At 38.6% G+C, this 26,004-nt stretch overlaps 1 protein-coding gene across 1 annotated transcript in view; it reads right to left on the bottom strand.

The window, feature by feature from the left end:
• Positions 1-26,004, bottom strand: part of RAB3GAP2 (RAB3 GTPase activating non-catalytic protein subunit 2) — a 99,226-nt gene that overhangs the window by 15,246 nt on the left and 57,976 nt on the right. The window contains exons 14-26 of the mRNA XM_044915896.1: positions 24,673-24,889; positions 23,974-24,117; positions 23,678-23,760; positions 23,258-23,322; positions 19,929-20,019; positions 17,966-18,093; positions 15,387-15,603; positions 14,707-14,804; positions 7,133-7,238; positions 6,725-6,885; positions 5,332-5,560; positions 1,576-1,749; positions 1,364-1,470 (exon numbers count right to left, since the gene is read on the bottom strand). Coding sequence (XP_044771831.1) covers positions 1,364-1,470; positions 1,576-1,749; positions 5,332-5,560; positions 6,725-6,885; positions 7,133-7,238; positions 14,707-14,804; positions 15,387-15,603; positions 17,966-18,093; positions 19,929-20,019; positions 23,258-23,322; positions 23,678-23,760; positions 23,974-24,117; positions 24,673-24,889 — 1,820 coding nt within the window. The remainder of the gene's footprint in view (positions 1-1,363; positions 1,471-1,575; positions 1,750-5,331; positions 5,561-6,724; positions 6,886-7,132; positions 7,239-14,706; positions 14,805-15,386; positions 15,604-17,965; positions 18,094-19,928; positions 20,020-23,257; positions 23,323-23,677; positions 23,761-23,973; positions 24,118-24,672; positions 24,890-26,004) is intronic.

Raw genomic sequence — 26,004 nt, 5'->3', positions numbered from 1 at the left:
GTGTTAGACCTGAATCTGGAATTAATCTATTCAGATTTTAGAAACTATTATGTCCTTATTATGGTCCTAACATTCTTTTTTCATGTAGGAAAAATTTTCATTTAAGTAGAGAGCCCAAACACAATTATCATGCAGGCCACTGAAGAGGGTGACTCGAGGGCCATCAGGAGGGTCCCCTGGGCTAAAATCACTTTTTGGTCAAGATTTTAATTGATCAAAGCCCATTCGTTTGTTTAAAGCACTTTAAAAAAAAATCTTTTCCTTTAATATGTAAGTGATTACATATTAAAGACAACAGTTTTTGGGGGGAGGCAGAGTATCATCAATTAATGTATTAGTGTGAATTGGTTCATCAGTGAGATTTTTTTCTTCAAAAGTGCAACCTGACATAAGGACAATAAAGTAGTTTGCTTTGAGAGGGATAATTTACCAGAGCACCGACTAGGGAGACCTAAGTGAAGGACTTACTGGCAAAGAGGAATATCCATCCTATGTTTTTACATCTTACTTAATCCTGGCATCAATCCTGAAGGATTGGCACCTTCATTAAAAAAAAAAAAAAAAAAAAAAGGGTAGAGGAAGGAACAAACAGTTTCTGAGACTCAGTGACTGGCCCAAACCCAGACACTTGTCAGAAATTCAGCTAGGACCCAAATTCAGGTCTCCTGCCCCCCAGCTTGGGGCCTTCTTCCTATTCTGCTTCCAGACTATGACTGTCCTGGGAGAGAAAGTGGCAGAAAATGATGCCCCAGCAGACAGCTGAAAAGGCATAGTTAGCTAACCCTGGACTAGAGTCAGCCTTGTACACAGCATGGCTTTCTTGATTTTTCTGAGACAAACCTAAGAGAAGTGATGAACAAACACAGGGATATCTAAACAAGCAGACACTAGGTTAACATCAGGATCTTCACCCTGGCTTTTATCCTGATAACTACGATATTAAAAAGTTTCTGTTAAGTGGGTGCCGTCTCATGTAGGAATTCAAAAGGAAATAAAAAATATACTTATCACAACCTAACTAGGATGGGGCAAAACACACTGGCTTTAAAGACAAAGAAACCTAGGCTTAAATCCTGGCCTAGACCCTGACTTAGCAGTGTGCCCTGGGGCATGGAACTGAACTTCTCTGAGCCTAGTTTTCTCTTCTCCAGAGTGGGGTAGTGACAATGTCCACACCTCACAGGTTCTCTCTGAGGACTGAGAGAGAATGCATGAAAAAGGCCTAGCACAGCTCCTCGTACAGAGGCATCCCAAAGGGGAAAAGTCCAGTGTTTACAGTAAGTTACTGAATTAAACAGTCCCACATATATACAACATGAGCACAACAACAGAATTAACAGGAAAGAAGGAGCGAGAATCTTACCTCTGGATCTTTATTCCACTGCACAACATACTCCCAACAGCAATGTGCGTGCAGCACGTCTAGCTCAAGGCTACACGGAAACTGCTTATAGGCTAAATGCAGCAAGTCTGAAAGCCACAGGAGAGTGACAGATTTATTATTCTTTCCCTAACAAAGATGCAGCCACATCCCCTCCACTCTGGACTGTATATTTCTCCGTATTTATGGATTACCTGGTATAGCTCCTAGGTTCATGTCCACCTCTGACACTTCAAGTAAATCTCTGTTAATACCTTCTTTGGGTTCATCTGGGTTTTCTGCATCTCTTTCCTTATTAGCCAGTTTTAATACTTCAGGGCTGAAGTCCTGTTTAAATATCCACTTGGCTACACTGTCTGCAATGCCACCTACAGTGTGGAGATAATGAAAATTTACAGTGTTCACCAAAAACAGCAAGGGCAAGTGGGATATCTGGTATCTAAGGACAGACAGCTCTATACTCCCATGTTAGATATATATAAATGCATGTACCTATTTGTACACCACACAGCTTCCATGTCCACAAATTCAAAATATACTTTATCAGACACAGATGAAGGGGTGAATACATCTTTAAAACACTTTCATTCATTCATTCATTCCTTCATTTATTTAAGATTTTATTTATTTATTTGACGGAGACAGACACAGCGAGAGAGGGAACCCAAGCAGGGGGAGTGGGAGAGGGAGAAGCAGGCTTCCCGTGGAGCAGGGAGCCCGATGCGGGGCTCGATCCCAGGACCCTGGGATCATAACCTGAGCCGAAGGCAGACACTTAACAGACTGAACCAGCCAGCGCCCCTAAAGCATTTTCATTTACATATAAGTGAAACAGACTGATTAGTATGATACCTATCTAGGCTTCTTAGGGCAACATATTACTTTTAATAGTCAACTAACTTGCCTACATGGAATATTTATGGGCAAAATTTAGCCACATCTAAGAAACATGATGCTATGCCATGTTTCAATCATCGACACAGGCCAAAAAATTCTAAATGCAAACTGAAAAACACTCAAGACAAAGAGTCCTGTTTATTACCTAAAACAAATTATACATTCTTCTATAATTTATCAACACCTTTTCTTTCTTCCTATTTTGATTCAAATATAAACCTTTCCACAAAAAAGAATGCTTCACAGTAAAATCACCATTATCAGGGATAATAAACGGCAGCAGTGTGCTGGCTATTCCAATTTCTTATGTTTGACTTCCAAATCATTTGGTAATTTCCATTCCAGAATCAAGCCCTTGCTTATATTGCTTAGGTTAGTATCACAGTGATGGTCCTACCCTATCAGCAGGGGGCAGCAAGGAGTGTAGAGTTTATAATTTAAAATTCTTCACGTCTTTTTTTTAAAAAACATAATTTATTTAAACTTAAAAAAAAAAGTTTCCATTTGCATGGAGTATCTTTTCCCATCCCTTCTCTTTCAGTCTCTGTGTGTCCATCGATCTAAAGGGAGTCTCTAGGCAGCATATATATGGGTCTTGATTTTTTTCACCCATTCAGCCACCTTCTGTCTTTTGATTAGAGAATTTAGCACAGTTATAATTAAAGTAATTACTAGTAGGTGTTGCTCATTGCTATGTTATTCTCTGGCTGCTTTAATCATTCCTCTGTTCCTTTATTCTTCTCTTGCTCTCTTCCTCTTTGTTTTGCTAACTTTCTTTGGTGGTATGCTTATTATAGTCCTTTATCTTTTGTGTATTTACAACAGGTTTTTGCTTTGTGGTTACCATGAGCTTAGAACTAACAACTTATATCTGCAACTGTCTGATTGGGTGAGTTCTACTGCCCTGCCTTTGGGTTCACTGGTCCTTTCTTTTGCTTCACCTAGTCTGCGGCTGAAACCCTCTAGCATATACTGAGTTCAGTTACTGTATTCTTCAAGCTCTGTGATGTCTACTTATTTTCCATCTCCTTGAAGTTATCACTATGTTCATCCATTCTTCTCCCCAGTTTGGTGAGCATTTTTCGGACTATAATTTTGGGCTTTTTATCAGAAAAATGACTTATATCCATTTGATTAAGGGGTCCCCCCCCCGAAGTTTTATCTTGTTCTTGGACTTGGAACATATTTCTCTATTTCTTCCTTTTGCTTGACTCTTTCAGTCTTCAAGGAGTGGCCTTGTGTAGGAGATGAAACCTGTCGTTTATCCAAGCAGCCCAGTAGATTTTTAAAAGCTCCCAGTGGCTGAGGAAGTGCCAAGACCAGCCAGTGTCCTGTAAGAGAGGATCTTCACACACCTACATTCAGGCTGACTGAAAGCCAGAACCTCAGGTATCAGCTTTCTTCTATTTTAAGATTTATTTATTTATATGAGAAAGAGAGCGCATACAACACAAGTGAGAAGGGCAAAGGGAGAGAGAATCTCAAGCAGACTCCATGCTGAGCACAGAGCCCAGGGTAGGGCTCAATCTCACGACCTGAGCCGAAACCAAGGGTCAGACGCTGAGCCAAATGCACCACCAAGGTAACTTGTCAGACATCAGCTTTTAAAAGTATGGGACCACACGCATAAGCTCCACTGGCCACCAGAGCCAGGGGATCTGGAGATGTCCCCTGCGTGGCAGTCACAAAAACCAGAGCTCCAAACAAGTGTATAAGCTCTTTCCGGGCTACACTGGCAAACTGGGACAAGGCAGAAGGCAAGCGCCAAGACGGCATCTACAGCCTATGCTCCTTGAGAGCAGCTCCGGAGGCTACTACGTGTGTGCCAAACCTAAAGCCTGCCTCTCGGGCTGAAGCTTACAGTCTTATAAAGAATAGGAAGACACGTTAACTAAATAAAAATCTATAAATACATGGGTATTTAGAAATCCAGGAATACAGACAGTCCAGTATCAAATGCCTGACAGAGCTGCTGGTAAAAAGAAAGTACACCAAGACAACTAAAAATTTACGATGCTTATGGTCCTGCAGGATATAAGCACAAGAACCCAATGGTTCCAGGACAGCAGAAAGTGATAAATCACAGAAGAGGTATAAAGTTCCGTGGAAGTTAGGAGGAAGAAGAAAAAATTTGCAGCTAGTGGACCATGGGTAGTTTCTTAGAGGACGTAGTATCTGAGCTGGGCCTCGAAAAAGGAGTAAGTACAATTTAGAATCCAGAATGGGACAGGCGGGGAAAGGGAAGGGGCCAGGCTCAGACCTAGAGGTGGGAATCACACAGATGCTTCATTTGAACCACAATCAAGCAACAAGCAAGAAATGGAAAAATCGGTTAGATTCAAAGCCAAAAGTTCTTAGAGAACCAGTTTCTATTTGTTCCAGAAGTTCTTGAATTTCTTAAGTCTCAGAATCTCCTTAAACTCTTAAAAATTACTGACGATCTCAAAGAACTTTAGCTTGTGGATTATATTTATTCATATTCATGATCTCAGAAGTTAAAATTGAGAAAACTTTAAAATATTCTTATTAATTCATTTTTAAATACAAATAATAAACCTATTACATGTTAATAACATTTTATGAAAATATATTTCCCAAAGCCAGAAAAGACATTTCGTGAGACGAGTAACACTACAACCTTTGCAGATCTCTTCAACTGTCTAGCTTATATCTGGATTCTCCAGTCAGCTTCTGCATTCCATCTACTGGGATCTGCTGTGCTGGCTGAAGTAAGGGAGGCAAAGCCAGCCTCCCACAGACATGAAGTCGGAAAAGGGAGGGCTCTTGAGGTCCTCTGAGCACTCTCTGAGAACCACGGCTAATTCTCTTAAGGCAGGGGGAAGTAGTGCAGATTCCTGAGCAGGGAACTGACAGAAGCAGACTTTGAGAAGATTAACTGAGAAGAAATACGCGTTGGGTTATTTTTAGTTTTTAAAATCTAAATGTATTTCTCTTTCCCCATCCTTTCGATCATTTCTATAAGAACCACCAGAAACGCCCACACCATAAACATGTAGATCTATATGTGCAATGCTCAAATAACTGCAGCTTACCTTTTCCTCCTTCCAATAACTTTTTGACAGAAAGCCTCGGGAGTGGCTCAGCCTGCAGCAACGACACTTTGGAGGTTGACGAGTTTGCTTTGCTGTGAAGTAAAGTCTGAAGTATGAGGCAGTCCTCCAGCTGTTTCAGTAGAAGCTTCCAGTATTCAGTGTCCAGAGAAAGGGCCTCCCAGGAATCAGTGAGGGCCTCAGAATCAGCACCCAAAACTGTCTGGGGAAACTAACAGGAAAGGCACTGGTGATTCTCTGCCTAAGGCTGTGGATCAACAGTCACTTGAATGAGCTTTTGACTCGAGAGCTGAGGGACCGTCAGGTGACGTCACGAAGCAACACACAGACGCCGGTTCACAATATTACTGCTTGGCCGGATGGAACATGAGTGACAGGAGAAGACTGGACTCGGGGGCAACAGTGACAGAGCCTGGACATTTACAGAAGGACCTGCGGCAAGGCCCCTGATTCATGCGATGCGTACTAACGAGTCTGCAGGACCATCTCTGACAAGGGCCACGGTCTTTTCTGTCAGTACCAAGGTAGTGCTCACTCTTCAGAAGGCACTCGCCAACATACAAAATGTGTCTCAAATTCCTTCGCTCTCCATTTTCATAAACATCTTAAGCCAGTAATACTCAGTTTAGCATATGAACTACTGAGACTGACAATGTTAAGTGAATCTCTACAGGCCTATTTAAGTGACTCATCCAATTAAATCCATGTCCCCCTAGAAAAAATTTGATCTACCATGAGATACAAGAGATGTTTGTTTTTTTAAAAAATAAATTTGATAAAACTAATGATGTAATGTATGGGGATTAACGTAAGAATTTAAAAAAAAAAATAAAAAATAAATTTGAGTCTTTATAAGACCATGAGGAAAAATCATAAAGCAAAAGGTCAATAGGAAACTTTTATTCAAGTCCTTCAACACTCTATGCCCAAAACAACTTTTGTTTATAAAGGGGAGAGGGTTATAAATACAATTGTAGAACTCAAGAGCTACAACAAACCTCAGAAATAATGCAGTCTAACCCTGACCTCCTTTAGACGAAGAACCTGAAGTAGGAGACTCATGTTTAAGGGACTTACCACAAATCCCCAGCTGCAGGCAGAGAGCCAGGTCTCTGCCCTCCAACTGCAGTACTTTTCCCCTCGAGGTGGAAAGTACGAGGTGACGGCCAAGTTCAAGTATGCATGTCATCTGAATAAACCAGTTAAGGGCAGCACCCCTCACTCCCACAAAGACAGATGAGAACCTGCTGGGCACACACTTCAAACTCTACATGTTCCATAACACCAGAGACACTGCAGCCCCAGACGAGGACAAGCAGGCTGGACAGCTAGAGATCCAGCCTATCCAAGGACAGGTGCACCCCCGCCCACTTACTTTTTTCTCGGTCATGATGTTCGAGATCTGTGCGGCAACGGAATGCCCAACGTGTGCAGACAACAGAGCAGCTCCGTTGTTCTCAGACTGAACACAAGCCATGCGCATCTGCTGCCACCAGGGAGACACAGGCTGGGAGTCCCAGGTTTCATCGATGGCCACTGCGGGCAGAAAGAGAAAGTCAGAAACTGAGCTCGTCGGTTCTCTCGGTTCAACCTTTAACATTAAACATAATGTTGAAACTAAATTCCCCAGTATGTATTTGTAAATTTCTGAGTTAGAAGATTAACCCATGGGGCGCCTGGGTGGCTCAGTCAGTTAAGTGCCTGCTTTCAGCTCAGGTCATTTCCAAGAGCAGTGGTCCACATCTCAAGGGCCATGGAACTGCAACAGCCACCAGCCTTTTACCTTTCATCTTGCTCAGAAGGGACAGCATCGTATGAAGACAGCACACAGACTGTGGTTTATCCAAAATATCTTTCTCCTTAGACAGCCAAACACTCAGGAGCAGAGACTGAAATCAAATTTAAATAATTTTCAGTAATAAAAAAAGCAAACAAAATGCTGCAGTTTTCAAGGAAGCACACATGTGTATATGAGGGATTCAGTCCTTCAGGGTGAGAAATAAGGGGCTGCTCATTACATCACATAACAGGAGAGGCAGAACAAGGTACCCTGTCTACTTAAGAGATTCTTTACCATCTGTTAGATACGGAACTTCCACCGTTTCCATCTCTTCTTTGGGTTAAGCATTGCCTTCCAGGTTGAACCTTGATTAGGGGGCATATTAACAGAAAGCATAGATTGTCAAGTTAGCACAGATTGTTGAGTAGCTTGGTGGGAAGCCACGCAGCTGATGGGAGGAAAGGGAGGGTCTGGAGCTGTGGACCTTACCCCACACTGGCCACAAGGTACTGTGGACTTGGAAGTGGTGAATAGATAAGTAAAACTATCAGATTCTAGTTTTTAAATCACTAATAAGACAGGAGAAACAGACTTTTTAAGCAAAAACACCTAAATCAATGTAAGTGACTTTTAAGATGCCCATGAACCAGCCTATCTACTTAAAACTGAAATATTTTAAGATGTACAAAATTTTGCACATAGATAATTCTGGGATAATGAGAAGTTCAATAGCATGGCACCGCACCTGTAACTGCTAGTGATTGTGAAAGGCCTGGCTGCTTTAGTTCTGCAGGACCTTCGTGTAAAAAAACAAAAACAAAAACAAAAAAAGCTTGAGAATAAAAGGTTGATTACCAGTTTAAATATCTTAGTACGGGGGCGCCTGGGTGGCTCAGTTGGTTAAGCGACTGCCTTCGGCTCAGGTCATGATCCTGGAGTCCCGGGATCGAGTCCCGCGTCGGGCTCCCTGCTCGGCAGGGAGTCTGCTTCTCCCTCTGACCCTCCCCCCTCTCATGTGCTTTCTCTCTCTCATTCTCTCTCTCTCAAATAAATAAATAAAATCTTTAAATATCTTAGTACAAATACTTTTCAAAAAAAAGAAGAGTAGGAAGTTGAAGTCGTGTGTGAAGGAAATGAACTTGGGAGAATGACCGAAGGAGCAGGAGATGTTAGTACTCGCCAGGCATCACCCCGTCCAATCCCAACAACCTCGCGGCAGGAATGGTCTCCCAGATTTTACAAATGATGAAAAGGAAAAGGAACTTACCCGGCACAATATAGCTAATGAGTCAGGACTGAAGTCTGAACCAAGATCTGCCTGATTCTAACACAAGTTTTTTTCTCTTTAAAAAACTGTACGTGTGTATAGACATGTACATGTACACATAATCTGCACAAATAAAAAATAAACACACACTTTCAAAAGGAGTCTATTTCTCCCTTTTCTGTTCAAACCTCTTAGCTCTCTCCCTATGTCAGCCTCCTTTCTACCTCATCTTATCCAGAAACCTATTTTTTTCTTTAAAGATTTTATTTATTTGACAGAGAGAGACACAGCGAGAAAGGGAACACAAGCAGATGGAGAGGGAGAGGCAGAGGGAGAAGCAGGCTTCCGGCTGAGCAGGGAGCCCGATGCAGGGCTTGATCCCAGGACTCTGGGATCATGACCTGAGCCGAGGGCAGACGCTCAACGACTGAGCCACCCAGGTGCCAAGAAACCTTTTTTTTTTTTTTTTTTTTTACAGCCAAAAATATGCTCTCATATTTGCCTGCATATTCGTAAGACAAAGACAATGCTAACAACAATAAAGGCTAATGGTTGCAGAGAGCTGACTATGCCCAAGCCACTGGCAGCTTTCTAAGTATATACAGAGAGCATTAGGGAGCGGGCATGCGGGAGAGGTGGTCACTGCTTTAGAGAACTGGGGTCATATTACATCACATGCATTCCACCTGCACACAACATCCCGTGTGGTCCACAACCTTCTGACTGACTTTATCCATTTATCAAGGTTATTCCCTCTCTTCTAGACCTCATCACCTCACACAACACGGCTACTTATAACCACCAGGCAGGCTAAAAAAAACGAGCTGCCTGTACAAGCAACAAAGTCACTCCAAAATCAACTGGAAATGACCCTGTCTCCGAGTTGTGGGCACACAAAGCAAATCAAAAGGAAATGAGGCGGGAAGGGAGAACTTATCTTCTGGGGTCACTCTGATTAATTTTAGGCCAAAATATACGAGCAGGGGTATTTTAAGAGCACAGCAGGTTTCTAAGGCACCTATGGGTTTAGTGTCTTTCAAAGCTTGATTCATCTCTTCACCAGCAACAAAGTTTCAAAAGGCTCAAAAAGATGGACAACCCAAAAGGTGAGACAAATTAAATGCCATGACCTGACTCCCTCTTCATACTATAAACTCTTCTATTTTTCTCTCCAACTAACCACTCCCCCTATCTACCACCACTTTTACTGAGCAAATTCTAAAACAAAAAACCCTGTTCTATTTAACTCTCCTTCCATCTCTCTCTAGGTCAACTCTGTTTCTAACTCTCATGCACCAATGTAATCTTTGCTTATAACTTAGTGGGCGCTCCTCTTGTTTATTAACTTTAAAAAGTCAATCAGTCATGCTTTAGTTCGCATGTAAAAAGTTGGTATGAGGGCGCCTGGGTGGCTCAGTTGGTTAAGCGACTGCCTTCGGCTCCGGTCACGATCCTGGAGTCCCGGGATCGGGTCCCGCATCGGGCTCCCTGCTCAGCGGGGGGTCTGCTTCTCCCTCTGACCCTCCCCCCTCTCATGCTCTATCTCATTCTCTCTCTCAAATAAATAAATAAAATCTTTAACAAACAAACAAAAAAAAGTTGGTATGAAACAGAGGCTGCTGTGGGAGCTATCAGAACACAATGACACAATTTTAGAATCACTTATAAACAACAGATTTTTTTAAGCTTCAGGAAAAATTAAGGTAAAAGGAGAAAAATAATCAAAGAGGAGAATACAGAGATAAGAGACCACATAAAAACATACACATAGACACACATTACAGAAAAAGAGAGTATACAGAAGGTAACGATCTCTATAACTCGTAAATACAAAATATCCTTTCAATACATCATAGCAAAGAATGTCACATTATATTATTCATAATGTGGATATTCATATTATAAATGTATGTTATTTCACATATAAATGTCACATATTGACATATTACCAGATGATATCTGAGTATTAGATTTTTATTAAGAGAAAACTTGAGAGGAAATTTAGTTAATTCCTCTTTTCTACGTCAAGCAGTATCTAAGACTTGGTAAAAACCTAAGAATGTACCTAAGAATGACGTAGAAAATCCCACTGGTTCTTGGTAGATGCTTCTAATGTCTAATGAACTTTACTTTTTGCTAAGTATCCTCCCCCTGTAATATTAACATCCCAGATGTTTTAATCCTTCCCTCAGCAGAAATGCTGGCAGATAGAACATGAAGAAGCCATCTGTTAGCCCTGTCTCTACTTAAACTTATTTTATCAGTTTTTTGAATGAGCCTTATTTTCTAGTCTTTCCTGAAAACTAGGTCTGTTTTAGTATACAGAATTAAAACTTGGTAAAATTCCAGTGAGGGTAGTTATAGTTTTAAAATTAAATTATAGTTTTAAACATTTAAACATTTAAAAAACTATCAGGCTGTTGTCTGTGAATTACGCTAATATAGTATATGATACTGACTAAATCAAATGTTAAGTTTTATAGAAAAATCGGTGGGTATAGTACATCTAGAAGTATTTCCAAATTTAACAATACACACAACCTAAAAAGAATACACACACACAACCTAGATTATAAGTAGCAAATTTCTTCACGAACATAATTCCAATAAAACTACCATTTAAAATAGTTCAGGAAAAATAATAGGAAGAGTTAGCATTTCAAATGTCCTTGTAAACACTAATAATATATTTTACTGAAAGACCTAACACCTTTTTTTTTTTTTTAAAGATTTTATTTATTTATTTGAGATAGAGAGAATGAGATACAGAGAGCATGAGAGGGAGGAGGGTCAGAGGGAGAAGCAGACTCCCTGCCGAGCAGGGAGCCCGATGCGGGACTCGATCCCGGGACTCCAGGATCATGACCTGAGCCGAAGGCAGTCGCTTAACCAACTGAGCCACCCGGGCGCCCGACCTAACACCTTTTATTCATGACTTTTATATGCCTAACTTCTAAAAGTCTATCACTCTTTTAATGTAATACACTGTACTATCTGAGCACTGTGAATTGTCTAAGACTGATGAATCACAGACCTGTTCCCCTGAAACAATACACTATATGTTAATAAAAAAAAAAAGACAGACATTCTCTTTAAAAAAAAAACTATTTGAAATTTAGTAACTTAGAAAAATGTCATTGGTTAATATTTTGGCACTGGCACTAACTGCTTTGGGAATGAGCAAGCTGTAAGCAAGATGCACACTTACTACATGGGTACACAAAACCCCTGCACTTGATCTTCCCAAGGCCAGGCGGCTTACTCATGGCCTGAATGTGCTGGCTGCTATTTCCTCTGATCAATGTGACCACAGTGACCAAGCAGGCTTTTTAAAAAGCTTGTCGTAGTGTACATTCACTGTCTTACTTTAATTCCAGGACTTTGTTTTTGTTTTTCTGGGGTTTTTTTTTTTTTTTTTGAAGAAGTTCCCCTCCCCTTCCCATTCGTAACTACTATTTACATGCTTTCAGTGAAAATGCCTTATTTCTCTGTACTCCACGGCAGGATTTTAAAAACTTACACGACTGCTTTTAAAAGCATTCAGCTACTGATAGAATACTTCAAAAACCTAACCATAAAATATTCATCTGGAGAAGCGACCAATCATTTGGAATGCGTGAAATAGTCTTTCAGAGTTAGATGATTTTTAAAAAGAATTTAAAATTATAATCCATTTTATAAATTCTATAGCACAATAAATATACTTACAGATCCCAGCATTATGGATTTAAAATCGTGAAATTTCCTATATATCACTTTATTACATTATAACATATACATATTTACAATAAAGTTCACTAATTTTAAGTTGGGTGGCCAACACCATAAACATCATCCCCCAAAGTTCCCTTGTGCTTCCTGTAGTCAATCTCCAACCCCCACCGTCATCTTCTAGCAAACTCCCATCTGCTCTGTCACTGTATTTTTGCTTATTCTAGTATTTCATGTAATTAAAATCATACAGGAGGTAGTCTTATTTCTGGATCTTTTCACTTAGTGTAATGCTTCTGAGATTCATTCATTTATTTATTACACAATTATTTTGTGTATCAGTTCATTCCACTGTACGGATATACCATAACTTAACCACTTATCAGTTGATGGATATTTGGGTTGTTTGCATTTTGGGCTATTATGATTAAAGCTGTTAACATTTTATTCCAAATCTATGTGAACATATGTTTTCATTCCTCCTAGAAAAACACCTAGGAATGAGATTGCTGGATTTTATTGTACATCTCTGTTCAACATCATAATAAACTTTTAAACTATTTTCCAAAGTTGTTGTATTAGTTGGCATTTCCATTAGCTGTGTTGGGAGTTCTGATTGTCCCACATCTTCATCAACACTTGGTGCATCAGGAGTCTTAATTTCAGTCATCCTCTTGAGAAAGAGTCTACTGTGGTTTTATTTCGCATTTCCCTAACAGTGAATGATGCTGACCACCTTTCAGGTGACATTTGCCATTTGTAAGTATATTTTTTGGTAATGTGATGGTTCAAATCTTTCGCTTTCCTTATTATATTGTTTGTCTTATTACTGAGTCATATAAATTCTTTCTTAATGTGGATTCATTTATCAAATGTAAGTTTTGAAAGAGAGGTTTGCCTCTCAGTTTCTTAACAGTTCTAAAACACAGAAGTTTTGAATTTTGATGAAGTGTAATTGATCAATATTTTTCTTTTATGTTCATGCTTTCTGTGCCCTATAAAATCTTTCCCTGAATCAAGCTTTCTCCTGTGTTTTCTTCTGTAAGTTCTGTAGTTTTAGCTCTTATATTTATGTTCCACTTTGAGTTAATTTTTATATATGGCTTGAGGAAAGATTTGAGGTTCATTTTTCCCAATGTTTCTTGAACCCCAGATTTAATGCAGACATTTTATTGATACTGATTAAACATAATGTAAAAATAAGAAGTATCTTGTACTCATCTTATTTAAGCATCTCAAATTTGAAAAATAAATACCTCCTCTCTTTTTAACTTTTTATTTTATAATAGTTATAGATTTACTAGGGGCACAAAAAAAAATGCACAACAAAGTCCCATGCACCCTTCCCACAGCCTCCCCTAATGTTGACATCTTATACAATATCAAAACCAAGAAATTAACATTGGTAAAATCCATACAGCTTATTCAAATTTCACCAATAATGCATGCACCCATATGTGTGTGCACGCAATTCTATCAAATGTGTAGCTTTTCAAAAACATCACCATGATCAAGCACTCAACTATGCATCAGCACGACTCCCTTGTGTCAACCCTTTACAGCCACACCCACCCTCCAGTCACTCACCCCTCACCCGTGACCACCACTAATCTCTTCTCAATCTCTGTAATGGTGCTATTTCATGACTGTTACAAAAATGGAATCATGCAAGTACATGTCTTTTCAAATGGGCATTTTCCACCCAGCATATTTTCCTTGCAGTTCATTCAAGTTATTGTGGGAATCAATGGTTAAGTCTTACTACTGGGGAGTAGTCCATGGGAAAGATGTACCACAGTTTGTTTAAGCATTCACCCACCGAAGGACATTCGCATAGCCTGCAGTTTTGGCCTACTATGAATAAAGCCACTTATGAACATCCATGTAAAACCTATGCATATCTTTAACTGCCTTACTTCCTGACATACATACTGCAAAGGAACAAAGAATGGAATCTGTTTTTAAAGGATGTAAATGTTCAATTAAAACAATACACGAACACAGTCAACAAGCTCATAGAGGAGCTTTCCCAGATCCTGGCCAAAATGTAGGGTGTTACTGGGGATGCGAAAGTGTGTGTATGTGTGCATGTGAGTGGTTGGTAAAGACCAGGGAGGACGGCAGGGTCACCTCCCTTGTCCTGTGCAGAAGGGCAAACATTCAGTGGTGGTGTTGTTTTCTAGTGAATGATTCTTTTGTTTTACATTTGTTATAGCAGAGAGACTAAACCCTAACCTATATTCAAAGTTTGGGAATGTCTGATAACAATTCTGTATTGCTCTAAGGGAAGTTGATTTTGTTCTCTAAATAAGATCTTTTTTACTTCTAATATGATCAATTTCACTGATGCATGCATACATGTCAGATTCTAAATTTATTTTAGGCTGACCATGGAATATGCCCGCTACAATTTATAGGGAATTAGAAAAATAAAATAATACTACTCAATTAAATATGGTGATTATAAATTTCTTCGATCACTTTTGGAAGATTTTCATGTATGTTCTATGATATGCTTCGGACAATGGTTAAAAAAAAAAGGACTGACACTTCTGGATGACATGAGAAGGGAAGAAAAGTGTGCAACAAGAAAGCTTACCAACAACAGCTGAGGGCTAAGTCCAGCTGACTCCAGAGTGTGACACATATCCTCCGTAGAGCTTTCTCCATGCAAACACTTCCAGAAAAAGAAACTACCTAGTAAAACAAAAGCAAAATGCATTAACCAATGGCTACTTACCATTTGGACTAATATTCTTCCTGAATTGCAATCCAGATCCCCAGAGAGGCAAACCAGCATGAGAAAAAAGAAATTAATGTTTCAGTTTGCTTGATTTTAAACTTTTTTTTTTTTAATTTATTTATTTGACAGAGAGAGAGACAGCGAGAGAGAGAACACAAGCAGGGGGAGTGGGAGGGGGAGAAGCAGGCTTCCCGCTGAGCAGGGAGCCCGATGCGGGGCTCGATCCCAGGACCCCGGGATCATGACCTGAGCCGAAGGCAGACGCTTAACGACTGAGCCACCCAGGTGCCCCAGTTTGCTTGATTTTAAAGCAGAGGGCAAATCATCACCTAACACTGTCTCTTTAGTACACGTATTAACCAATAAAACTTGTATGACATAGTGCCTACGTATCCAGAGTAGTTTTTGTTCACTGAAATATACACATTAAATTCTTAATTTTAAAACAAACTGAACCTTTGAGATGCTGTAAACTCCTGCCAGGCTTTCCGCCAGAAGAGGCAGGATTCAAAGAGCAGTTTTATCATTCCACCTACCTAAAGCCACATACTCCTCTTCACTTATCTTCTTTATGTTGATCACATCCTTCTCATATTCTAAATATTCCAGGAATGTTTTTACAGGTAACACACCATCCTTATCATCAGAAAATCGGACTGTAGCAGTCCTGGTTTTTTCCTCTTTGTACTTCTCTAGTAATGCCTGGAGCTTAAGCAGTTCTTTTTCATCAAGCCTCAGTAACACAGCCAAGTCCTTAAAAAAATAGGAAAAAAAAAAAAAAAAAGGTTGTGAATACACCGTATTTCTTCCTATGACTCTGCCATCAGGGTCAACCCCGTTATTTGAAGTGAAATGCAAGACTATAAGCAAATGATGACTTGTTAATTACTGTGATAGCTCTAATGTACTCTGCTTAAAACTTTAATCACAAATTCATGAATTGGAAGTAACGAACTAATCTTGAAACACTACATATTACAAGTACGATTTTTATACAATTTCTTGGGAATACTCTATACTCATCTAAAATGTTTGAATTTTACTAAAGTTGCATTGATTTAGAATCAGAAAAAAATCGCCAGAGTATCAACTGCAACTCTTGTGATTCTAAGTAAACTAAAGGCCTATTTGAATGTTTATTTATTAAGCAGCATAAACACAATAAAAAATACTGAAACCAAGCCTCACTGTATCTACACATACATCCTCTATGTGGCTCTCAGGGATACAGAGGTTGAAAAGTTACGTACTGCATGGAGCACTGGGTGTTATACGAAAACAATGAATCATGGAACACTACATCAAAAACTAATGATGTATTGTATGGTGACTAATATAACATAATAAAATTAAATTAAATTAAAAAAAAGTTAGAGACATATCCTGCCCACCTTTCAAACTATCTTTACAGACCATACGTGCAAAAACATCTCCTGATACTACTATTATTTTTCTAAATTAGGGATAAACACACACACACACACACAAGCATATGCTTAAAAAACCCTAAATTCACCATAGCAAGCAAAACTTTCTCCCCGCCACATGCTGTTTTTAAAAACAAGTAGTAAATTACAGAACGCTATGAACACACACCAGTAGTTCAAAGCTGTACTGAATTTATTATATATGAGCGAGCTTATATGAACTACGTCCCATAGGAACAAAAATGTTTCCAGACTTGAATTTTAGTTTTACACGCACAAGATTAGCCATTCAGCCTAGAAGTGGACTATACATTTTTTGAAGGATCTAAACGAGTTCACAGCAAAATACAATTTTAATTCTTAAAAAGTGCTTCAAATAATAATAAAGAGCAATCAGCCAACTGATAACTTTAAATTTTGTAATTTTTATCTTTACATACTGTATTGGGGCTATCAAGTGAATTCTGTAGGGGATTACTAATGACATATACTTAACTTTCTTTGGTGAGGTAGGAAAGTTTGGATCTTATGAAAAAATTAGGCATTGAAGAATCTATGAAATATCTAGGCAATCCTGCAGACATAATTTAGTCAACTTGAACCTTCTTATTGTTTGAAATGATTTTATACTATTGCTGAAGTAGAAAGAAAAACAAAAAGATCCTGAAAAATGGCTTTGTTGTTTATAATAGCAATCACAGAATATTATGAAGGCTGTTAAAATGCTTTATGAAATCCATCTATAATCACAAGGATAAAAAAATTGTTAGAATTTTTAAGTAGTTTCCAATATAGAGAGAAAATCTTCCCAATTTTTCTGTTTAAAAATTTTTATTCACGTATGTATAAAATAAAAGGTTTCCACTTTAAACTTCAATTAAGTTTCAGATACACCAGATAATTTTTTATAAATATTATCAGTGACTTGACAAATCACTAAAATCACTTAAATAATAATTTTCCTTTAGATATGTGGAAGACATGAACCCTAAAGGCAAGCAGGCTGTCCACAGTCACACGGTAATCTGAGAGAAAGAGAGGACAACCTTTCTCTCTACTCTCTATTAAGGAAACTATTTCTCTGTATGAAAAGTAAGAATTTTGCATACATGCCCCAGAAATTACCAATACTGCACCATAATGAAGATTACAAGGTACTGCCATTTTTTTAATGTTTTACAGAATGAGAACATAGAACATTTACTATAATCTTACTATAATATTAAACACTTTGATGTAAGACAGAATTTCTATTTAAGTATTATGTAGTAGACAAGAGAACAAGCTGTATGAGTTTGTTCACAAAACCACTGAAAACCCAGTCTCTTCTGTTTAGCAAAATCTTTTTTTTTCTTTAAAAGAAATTAAAGTTTTGCTACTTCAGTAAACTGAATATATTTTAATTGGCAAATCTTGTCCAGTTATGTTGTCAGAAACAACCTGAAAAAATGAGTTGAGAGAAACCAAATGCTTCTAAGATAGTGAAAATGGATTAACAATAAACTGTAATATCTTGGCATAAATAATACAAAGTTAGCACTACGGCACAGAGAGCCAGCAGGAGGTCTTATAAAGAAAACACACCTTTACCCTTCATAAAAATTCTCAATTTTCTACGTCTTTACTATCAATGAAAAAATTAAAAATAATCGAGATTATTTTGTATAATGAGGACTGGAATTACTCACATTATCCGAGAATGGTGTGTCTGAATGAAAATCAAGGGAATTTAACTGACAGACAGACTCATAAAGATGGAGTAATTTCAGTTTATTGGCACAAAACTGTAGCAATCCTTCGTCAACAGACTCAAGCTCTAAAAGGTGGAGGAAAAAATACATTAATGAGATATATTTAACAAACTTATAAAAAGGTCTTTCTTTCATTAACACTCATAGTATTTTATACTTCTCTGATGTTCTAGTCTATTAAATACTGAGATACTTAAGCTACAACAGATTACTAAGACAAAGATGATTTTTTCATCATGGAAAATGTCCAAATTTTTTAATGAAATAAGGCATAGTACTAGTGGAGGAGGGGGTGGAAAAAAAGAAAAAAAAGAGCTATCTTAGTCTAATACTCAAATTTTTTAAAAATGATCTGAAAACAGCTTTGAAAATATTCTCCCTCACCCCATAATTCATATGCCACCCATTCTGTTCAGAGGACAGACAAATAGAAAGCTGCCTGGCTCTTGTTATCATGGTGGTCAAAGATACCAGAATTCAAGCACAAACTCTGGACTGTAACAGATTTATCCTCAAGGAAGGTTGGCAAAGAGACCAAAGTACAATTCTACTTAACATTCTCCATCAATCAGGCGTTTTTATTTTTCTTAAAAAAGAGAAATACTCTCTATATAATACATTCCCTCATGATAATTTAAATATTTATCATCTAATATAAAACAACTACTCTTTTAAAAGGCAGGGACTTTACCTCCAAGAGCTGGTATAGCTACAATAAAACTTAGCATATTAAATAGGTGAAATTTTTAGGAATCTCAATTATGGGTGGAACTTGAAACTGGTGATGATTTTATAGAATTCCAACAGTGGTATTTGGTTTACTTTTATCTCATCCAGTGCAAGATAAATTCTGATTCAATAAATTTTGAGATTTCGGTAAAGCCTGGAGGGATGGGGGAGCTTTATAAACATACTATGCTTTTTAAAAGACGTATTTCTAACAAGCTGTATATTCTAAAGAAATTCACTATTTTCCAAAAGTCAGCTTTAAATATGTGTTGAAAAAAAATCTCAACATTAGGATGCTTAAAGTCTTGAAAGGGGATACTATGATCTGTTTATTAAGCCACTTTAAGTTGGCTTAAAGATAAATATAAAGCTGGCTTTATATAACTAACATGACAAGCAAAAAGTCACAGCTAGACGAAGTCTGCACATTACACACTACAATTTAATTTATGTTAGGTATTGAGAATAAACTGAATTTTGCTTGGTCAGCTGGACAGAGTTAAAATCCCACAGTTAGAGATGTAGTTCTTTTTCAGACAAATTTTGAACAGTAAAAAACAACCAGCAAACTCAGAGCTAATAATTTACTTAGAGTCCAATTTTGGAAGTCCTTACTGTTCATGAGGGAAGTAGAGGAGAAAATGTGGATGCCATACAGTAACAGAACGTTAATTCAAAGTGTACTTTTTTAAAAAATCATTATCCCAGTCAAAACAAATTTAAAGAATGCTTCATCTACAGGAATCATTCTCCTTCCATAAAGCTAAGTAAAAGACAGTTTGAAAGCAAGAAAGCGCCACTGTTTTTTGCAGACCACCAGCTAACTTTCTCCCCTCATGCTGCTGCCTTTCACACGAGTACGACTGTAACAAAATAACCACTTCTCACCATCCTATACTGGTGTCTTTCCTCAGGGTAGAAAGATTTTTAAGGGAAATATTTACAGAAAGAAACAGTATATTCAGAGAAAGCTCAGATGAAGATCAGCTGCATACACCAAGTAGGGAATAAAAAAGTCTCCAAATACTAAAGGTATGAAATACCTTTAGTTATTTCTTGTAGTATTTCCACATTGAAGTAACATGATGATATCATAAACAGGAATAGCTTTTTATAATCAGAATTAAAAAATCTGAAGACCAGAACCTCCAATCAGTACAAACCCTATTACCTTGATTTTTTAAAGTGTCCATTAAAGTCTGAGTGATGTTTCTAAAGCAGGAAAATGGTAATCGTTCACTTGCAAAAATGCTTTCCAAGGCCTAGAAGAAAGATATTGAGCAATTCTAACAATCAGAAGGCAACGATTTTGTTTTTTAAATTTCATATTTATGCCAACACCTTCAGTACCCCAAATTTCCAAGGGAAGCTCCATAATTAAGATGTTTTCGTGTACGTACCTGAGAAGGAGAGTTGCATCATATCTATTATGCAATCAATTTCATCTCATGCACCTTATGGTGGAATGGCAAAAAATCCAGACCCAGAATGAAACAACTAGAAGGCTACTGGTATTTAACAGAATGGCCAAGATGAAACAGGGACCATGATAAAGCTATTCACCAATAAAAAGAGTGTAAGTCTACACTCCACCGGCATAAATGAAAAGCAGAGGCTGTTACTGTTGTGTCAATGATGAAAGCTGACAACTTAGTTACTGTTTAATGACTGCATTTGAGCATGGCTGGGGGAATATAAAGGCCATGCAAGGTATATAGATGCTCCCTACCTCACCCCACCTTCCTCTTCCTGCCCCTCCCCCAGCAGATACTTAAGAGCCTTCACCACCAGTTCCAAAATCTCTCTTTATGCCTAAAGAAGCAACCATCAGAATCACCAATGGGTAGACACAGCAGTTAAAGTTCATACTTATCCTTTCATATTAGGCCATTAAACTGGCTTTTTATTGATAAGACTAAATAATTTCAAAAGTTGGCTGAGAATGTAGCATGAGACAAAGACTGTAACACAACCACCTGTGTGTGTGTGTGTGTGTGTGTGTGTGTGTGTGTGTGTGTGTGTGTAGGTAAGAAATGGGGCTCTAAGGGTGGCTCAAAAGGGTGGTCAAGCCCATGATGAGGCAACTACATGGTGGATATAAAGAAAGTGACTGAAAAAGGCAAATACCCAGCAAAACACAATTGTCTCTGTTCTGTCTACCACTTGCCTATTTATTCCTTCTTCCAAAGCCTGAACTGTTTTTTCCCTTTAGTGTTAAAAACAATACACAACTTTAACTATGAGCTTTTCCAGCATTTTTTATAAAATTCATAGTTTCACACACAATTCAGTAGTATAATAATTTTTAAAAAGGTCAAGAAGACAGTCTGTAGTACGCTGAACTTTTCCAATTTTGCTGTTCCATGAAGTAAGACAAGAAAGATGGTATCAAAACGAGAAGCCCTGTTTGGGTTATAACCCTCCCTTTCTACCACAGGTTCTCTAAACTACCTCTCTTGGATGCCCACCTTGTCATAGGAATGTCATCTTTCATTAACTGAGACTTTGTCCTGAGAAAGAGGAGAACCAATTAGCCCTGTCAGCAGAATGGAAAGCTTGATTAGAAGTCACAGGGACTTGAGTGCCTGGGTGGCTCAGTCAGTTAAGCATCTGACTCTTGATTTCAGCTCAGGTCAGGATCTCACAGTTGTGAAATCGAGCCCTGTGTCAGGGTATGCACTGGGCATGGAGCCCTGCTTAAGTTTCTCTCTCCCTCTCCCTCTGCCCCTCCCCACCCTTCTTCTCTTAAAAAAAAAAAAAAAAAAAGTCACAGGGACTTGCCAGTTCTACAATAAAACAATAAAAGGTATTTTTTAAAAATGACTGCTACAGTAAAATAAAAGGGAATAAAAAGAAATCAATATTCACTAAATTTTTACTCCCACATATCTAGCATTATTTTAGTTGTTGTGGATTATGAAATTGATGTATTTGGTGAGGTCCCTACTTGGAGGAGCTTAAAAGAGGTAAAAAGGAAAAGATTGGTGAGCTAGGATTCATGTACAAGAAATAATTAGAGAACAAGTAGCCATTAGCTAACCAGTTCTGACTAAAAGCAGAGTAGGAGTTCAGAGGTATCCATAGGGATTGAAGTGTTGTGTAAGAATTTAAAGAGTTAGAACTCTGGGCGCCTGGGTGGCTCAGTTGGTTAAGTGGCTGCCTTCATCTCAGGTCATGATCCCAGGGTCCTGGGATCAAGCCCTGCATCGGGCTCCCTGCTCATCAGGGAGCCTGCTTCTCCCTCTCCCTCTGCCTGCCGGCCCCCTGCTTGAGCTCTCTGCCGAATAAATAAATAAAATCTTAAAAAAAAAAAAAAAAAAAGAATTTATAGAGTTAGAACTTGAGCAGCATTATGAGGGGTTTGGAGAAGAGGGTGCGAGTAAAAGAAATCACATCTAATCATATTAGAACCACAAACCTGGCAAAAAGCAACAAGTCTGCCAATACCATGGGATGCTGAGGCTGTGGAGGAACAGGCCCTCTTACACGGTACAAGTGGGAACATACATTAGTGCAAGTATTTTGAGAAGCAATCTTTCATCAGCTAGTACAGCTAGAGAAGCTCAGTACACCACAATTCCCCTCTTAGGTACAAACTCAAGAGAAGCTCTCGCATATGTGCACCTGGGAACATAAAGATACGTAGTATCCTATGTACAAGGATAATCACAGTATCACTGTAATAGAAAAAAACTGGAAACAACTCTAAATGCCCCCTGACAGGAGGAGAGTGAACCAAGTATAGCAGACACGGTACACGTCCACTGTAGCTGCAGGCATCAACAGGGACATCTCAAAGAAACATACTGTTGAAGGAATGAAGTCACAGGAAGGAGACACGGAACATGACTCCAGTGATACGAAGTTTTAAAAGGCAGAAAATGCATCGACATTTTAAAGGAGCCATACAGAAATAATACAACTATAAAAAGCAAAAGAGAGAGGGACACGTAGGGCTCTTCAGAGTTCTTGGTAACATTCTATTTCCTAAGGTGGGTGGTCACACATATGTGTTCATTATTATTCTTTATTCTGAGTATATGTATAGATGTGTGTGTGTTTCAAACATGCACACATGTGTATGGTAATGTTAATTAAAAAAAGGAGGAAAGGGCGCCTGGGTGGCTCAGTTGGTTAAGCGACTGCCTTCGGCTCAGGTCATGATCCTGGAGTCCCTGGATCGAGTCCCGCATCGGGCTCCCTGCTCGGCAGGGAGCCTGCTTCTGCCTCTGACCCTCCCCCCTCTCATGTGCTCTCTCTCTCTCATTCTCTCTATCTCAAATAAATAAATTTAAAAAAATCTTAAAAAAAAAAAAAAGGAGGAAAGGAGAGAGACAACAGGAACTTCCAAATGTGAATATAAAAAGGATGTGTGAATAAAAACCGGAAAAGAAGAGGTTAGCCTGTCATGTTTGGAGGGAAAAAGGAAAATAAAGACCTTCTTAAGAGAAATATGCCCCAGCTACTCAGCAGGAAAGTTCACATATTATACATACTTACTTGTTTCTTGGTTGCAGGATACTTAATATCAAGAATTAATTCCTTTATTTGTGTTTCAACCAAATCTACAAAGAGAAAATTAACCAAGGTAAATTTTTCACTTTTGTTACAAGGTAAACTTTATTCTGAAAGAAGAATGCACATATTTGTAGCTATCAGCCAGTCTCAGGGACTTCTGGTTTCTCTCCCATTATTGTTCTATTGTTACAAATTTTAATATCTCCCAGAGGGCATGCCTCATATTTACAGAGCAATTCCAATTAAAAATATACATGATTACTTGCACCTCACCTTATTTCAAGGAGTTACAACAGCTCACAAATGAACTGAAATATTCTGATTGCTGCATTTACAATATGCTATTAATTTAGAAAATGACCAAGGGTATGCGTTATTATTTTTTTGCTAAAGGACGCGCACCGAGGTTAGGAGGTCTTGTTTTCAGCAGGACAGCCAGCTTCTTCACTAGGTGCATGTCCTTGGCTCGTTCGCACTTCTTGTCACTAAAACAATAAATACAACAAATTCTTACAGAATGTGAAATCGCTTTCCTTCTAAATCTGACACACTCCAACTCTTTTCCTTTATATTCTTCCTATTTAACTTTAAAGATATCTAATGAGAAAAAAAAAAACAACAACAAAATGGTAACTACAAAACAAAGAGCAAAATAAGGGATGGAAAAGTTAGCAGAGGGACAACTGGATGAATCTTACCTCAGTGCTAAATGGAAAGGAACATTTACTGTTTTCACACTTCCAGACACTGGATCAACAAGACAGATCTGGTAAGTCTGTGGCTGCCAACTCTGACTGGTAACATTATTTAAGCCCATTATTTTATAGCCAGGATACAGAAGCCTGAGGAAGTCACAAACCAATATGGTAAGATTATTAGAGAAAAAGGAGAAATGCCAAAAGTGCTTTTATTATATCTAGGGACCCCCTACATTACTATCAATTCAGGAGCACTAATAAGGCAAATAAACACTAACTGATACCAAAAGCATAAGTAAAATCCTGACTGGTAGAGTTCTGCCTTGTTAAAATGTGCTAGAAAATGGAAGGACAGTCAGGCCTATGTAGCAATGCCAAACAAAGGCTCACCTCACTTAACATCATCACCACAGGAATCTGAAGCAATCTCTCCTTTTGAGCCTCCACAACGTAAGTAAGGGATGGGGATAAATGGCAGCACCACAGGTAACTTTATTAAATTCGGTAGCGTATCGTGGTAAGATTTTTTGTTATTAAATACCTAATCCTTAATTATATAGCAGGCACTCGGCAGGGAAAACCAGAATAAAGAACACTGCAATTCTCAAACAACTTGCAACCTACTAAGCAGCTTTAATAAAGACTTGAATAAAAGCATTCCTTTTTGTAACCAGGAAAATGCCAGGGTTTGCAGCTTACCTGCAGTGCTTTCCCACGTTGAAAGCTCCTACTCGAGGTCCCTGCTGTGTGCTCCACACTTCTAAGATTCCCCTTCTTGGTGCATAGATCACAAGGAACTGAGCTACTCGGCTTGGACCCTGAGTATTTCCAAAGGGGGAAAAATCTGCCTTTTCTGGTACTCTTTCATGGAGGTCCTCTACAATTTGGATCCAACCAATCTGTCCATCGCGATACCCTTGGAGACCAAGGAAAAGGGAAGCTAATTAGTTAATCTAGGTTTGATCATAGCTTTCTGAAGCATTGTGGGATGTTTTAGAGAGGGGTTTAAGAAAAGCTATAAAAGTACATTATCTTTTTAGTATGAAATATCTTAAACAGAAAAGATAGTAATTATAATACTGAATCCATCACCAAGTCTTATTAAATCTTAGTATTTTGTTATATTTGCTCCTGATCACTGCTTTTTCTTTAAAAAACAAAAAACAAACAGGTATCATTACAGCTTCATGAGTACCCTTCCTCAATCTCATTCTCTCCCCTCCTTCTCTTTAAAAAAATTAGCTACCTTTAAAAAGTCCGGGGAAGGTTATCAGGTTTGGATTTTAAATAAAAGTCCATATAAAGTGTAAGAGAAAAATCAACTTGATTTTCTGCTTTTCAAGTCCCTTCGGGTTATGCAGACAGGGAGAATACGGTGCAAGGTGGTGGCAGGAAACCCCGGCCTGTGAGCGAGATACGGCTGACACTGTTTTCCATCTCGGGGGGCCCCTTCCACAGGCAACTGACCCCTCTCTTCCGAGAATGGGGGAAAACTGCACCAGCTGCAGCAGGAAAAACAACAGTACCAGCAACAAGATCGCTACAATGGATCTGGACCAGCTGATGTACCTATGTCTTCTATATTCTGGAAAAGTCTTGCTGAGAACCACCCGTCATGTTATTTCAGAAGACAAACCCCAAGAAGAATGATATATCTGCAGCACTAAAACCTATCTCTACAGACACTTAAACATGTACCAGGTAAACACTGCAGGAATTCTCTGGCAAGAAGGTGACAGTGGTCTCAATCTGTCCAGAGTAACTTAATGTCCTCAAATCCATTATTCCTCACATTGCTCAGTACAGACCAGACTGCATCATAACTGTGGTTTCTAACAAGTAGCCTATCTGTGCTGACATGTTACTATTCCAGATGATTCCAAAATATGCATTCTCCCTTCTTCCTTGGTCAAAGAGGTCTTATCTTTTTCAGGTTGACAGTGTGCCTACATATTTTCAAGTCTCCCTTATAGTTAGGTATGACTATGTGACTAAGTCCCGTCTAATGCACTGTAGAAAAAGCTTGGGAGG

Source organism: Neomonachus schauinslandi, chromosome 6 (assembly GCF_002201575.2).
Source record: "Neomonachus schauinslandi chromosome 6, ASM220157v2, whole genome shotgun sequence".
In the NCBI taxonomy this organism is placed as follows: Eukaryota; Metazoa; Chordata; class Mammalia; order Carnivora; family Phocidae; genus Neomonachus; species Neomonachus schauinslandi.
Note: the sequence above shows the minus strand (reverse complement) of the source record. Positions and strands in the feature narration are given on the sequence as shown.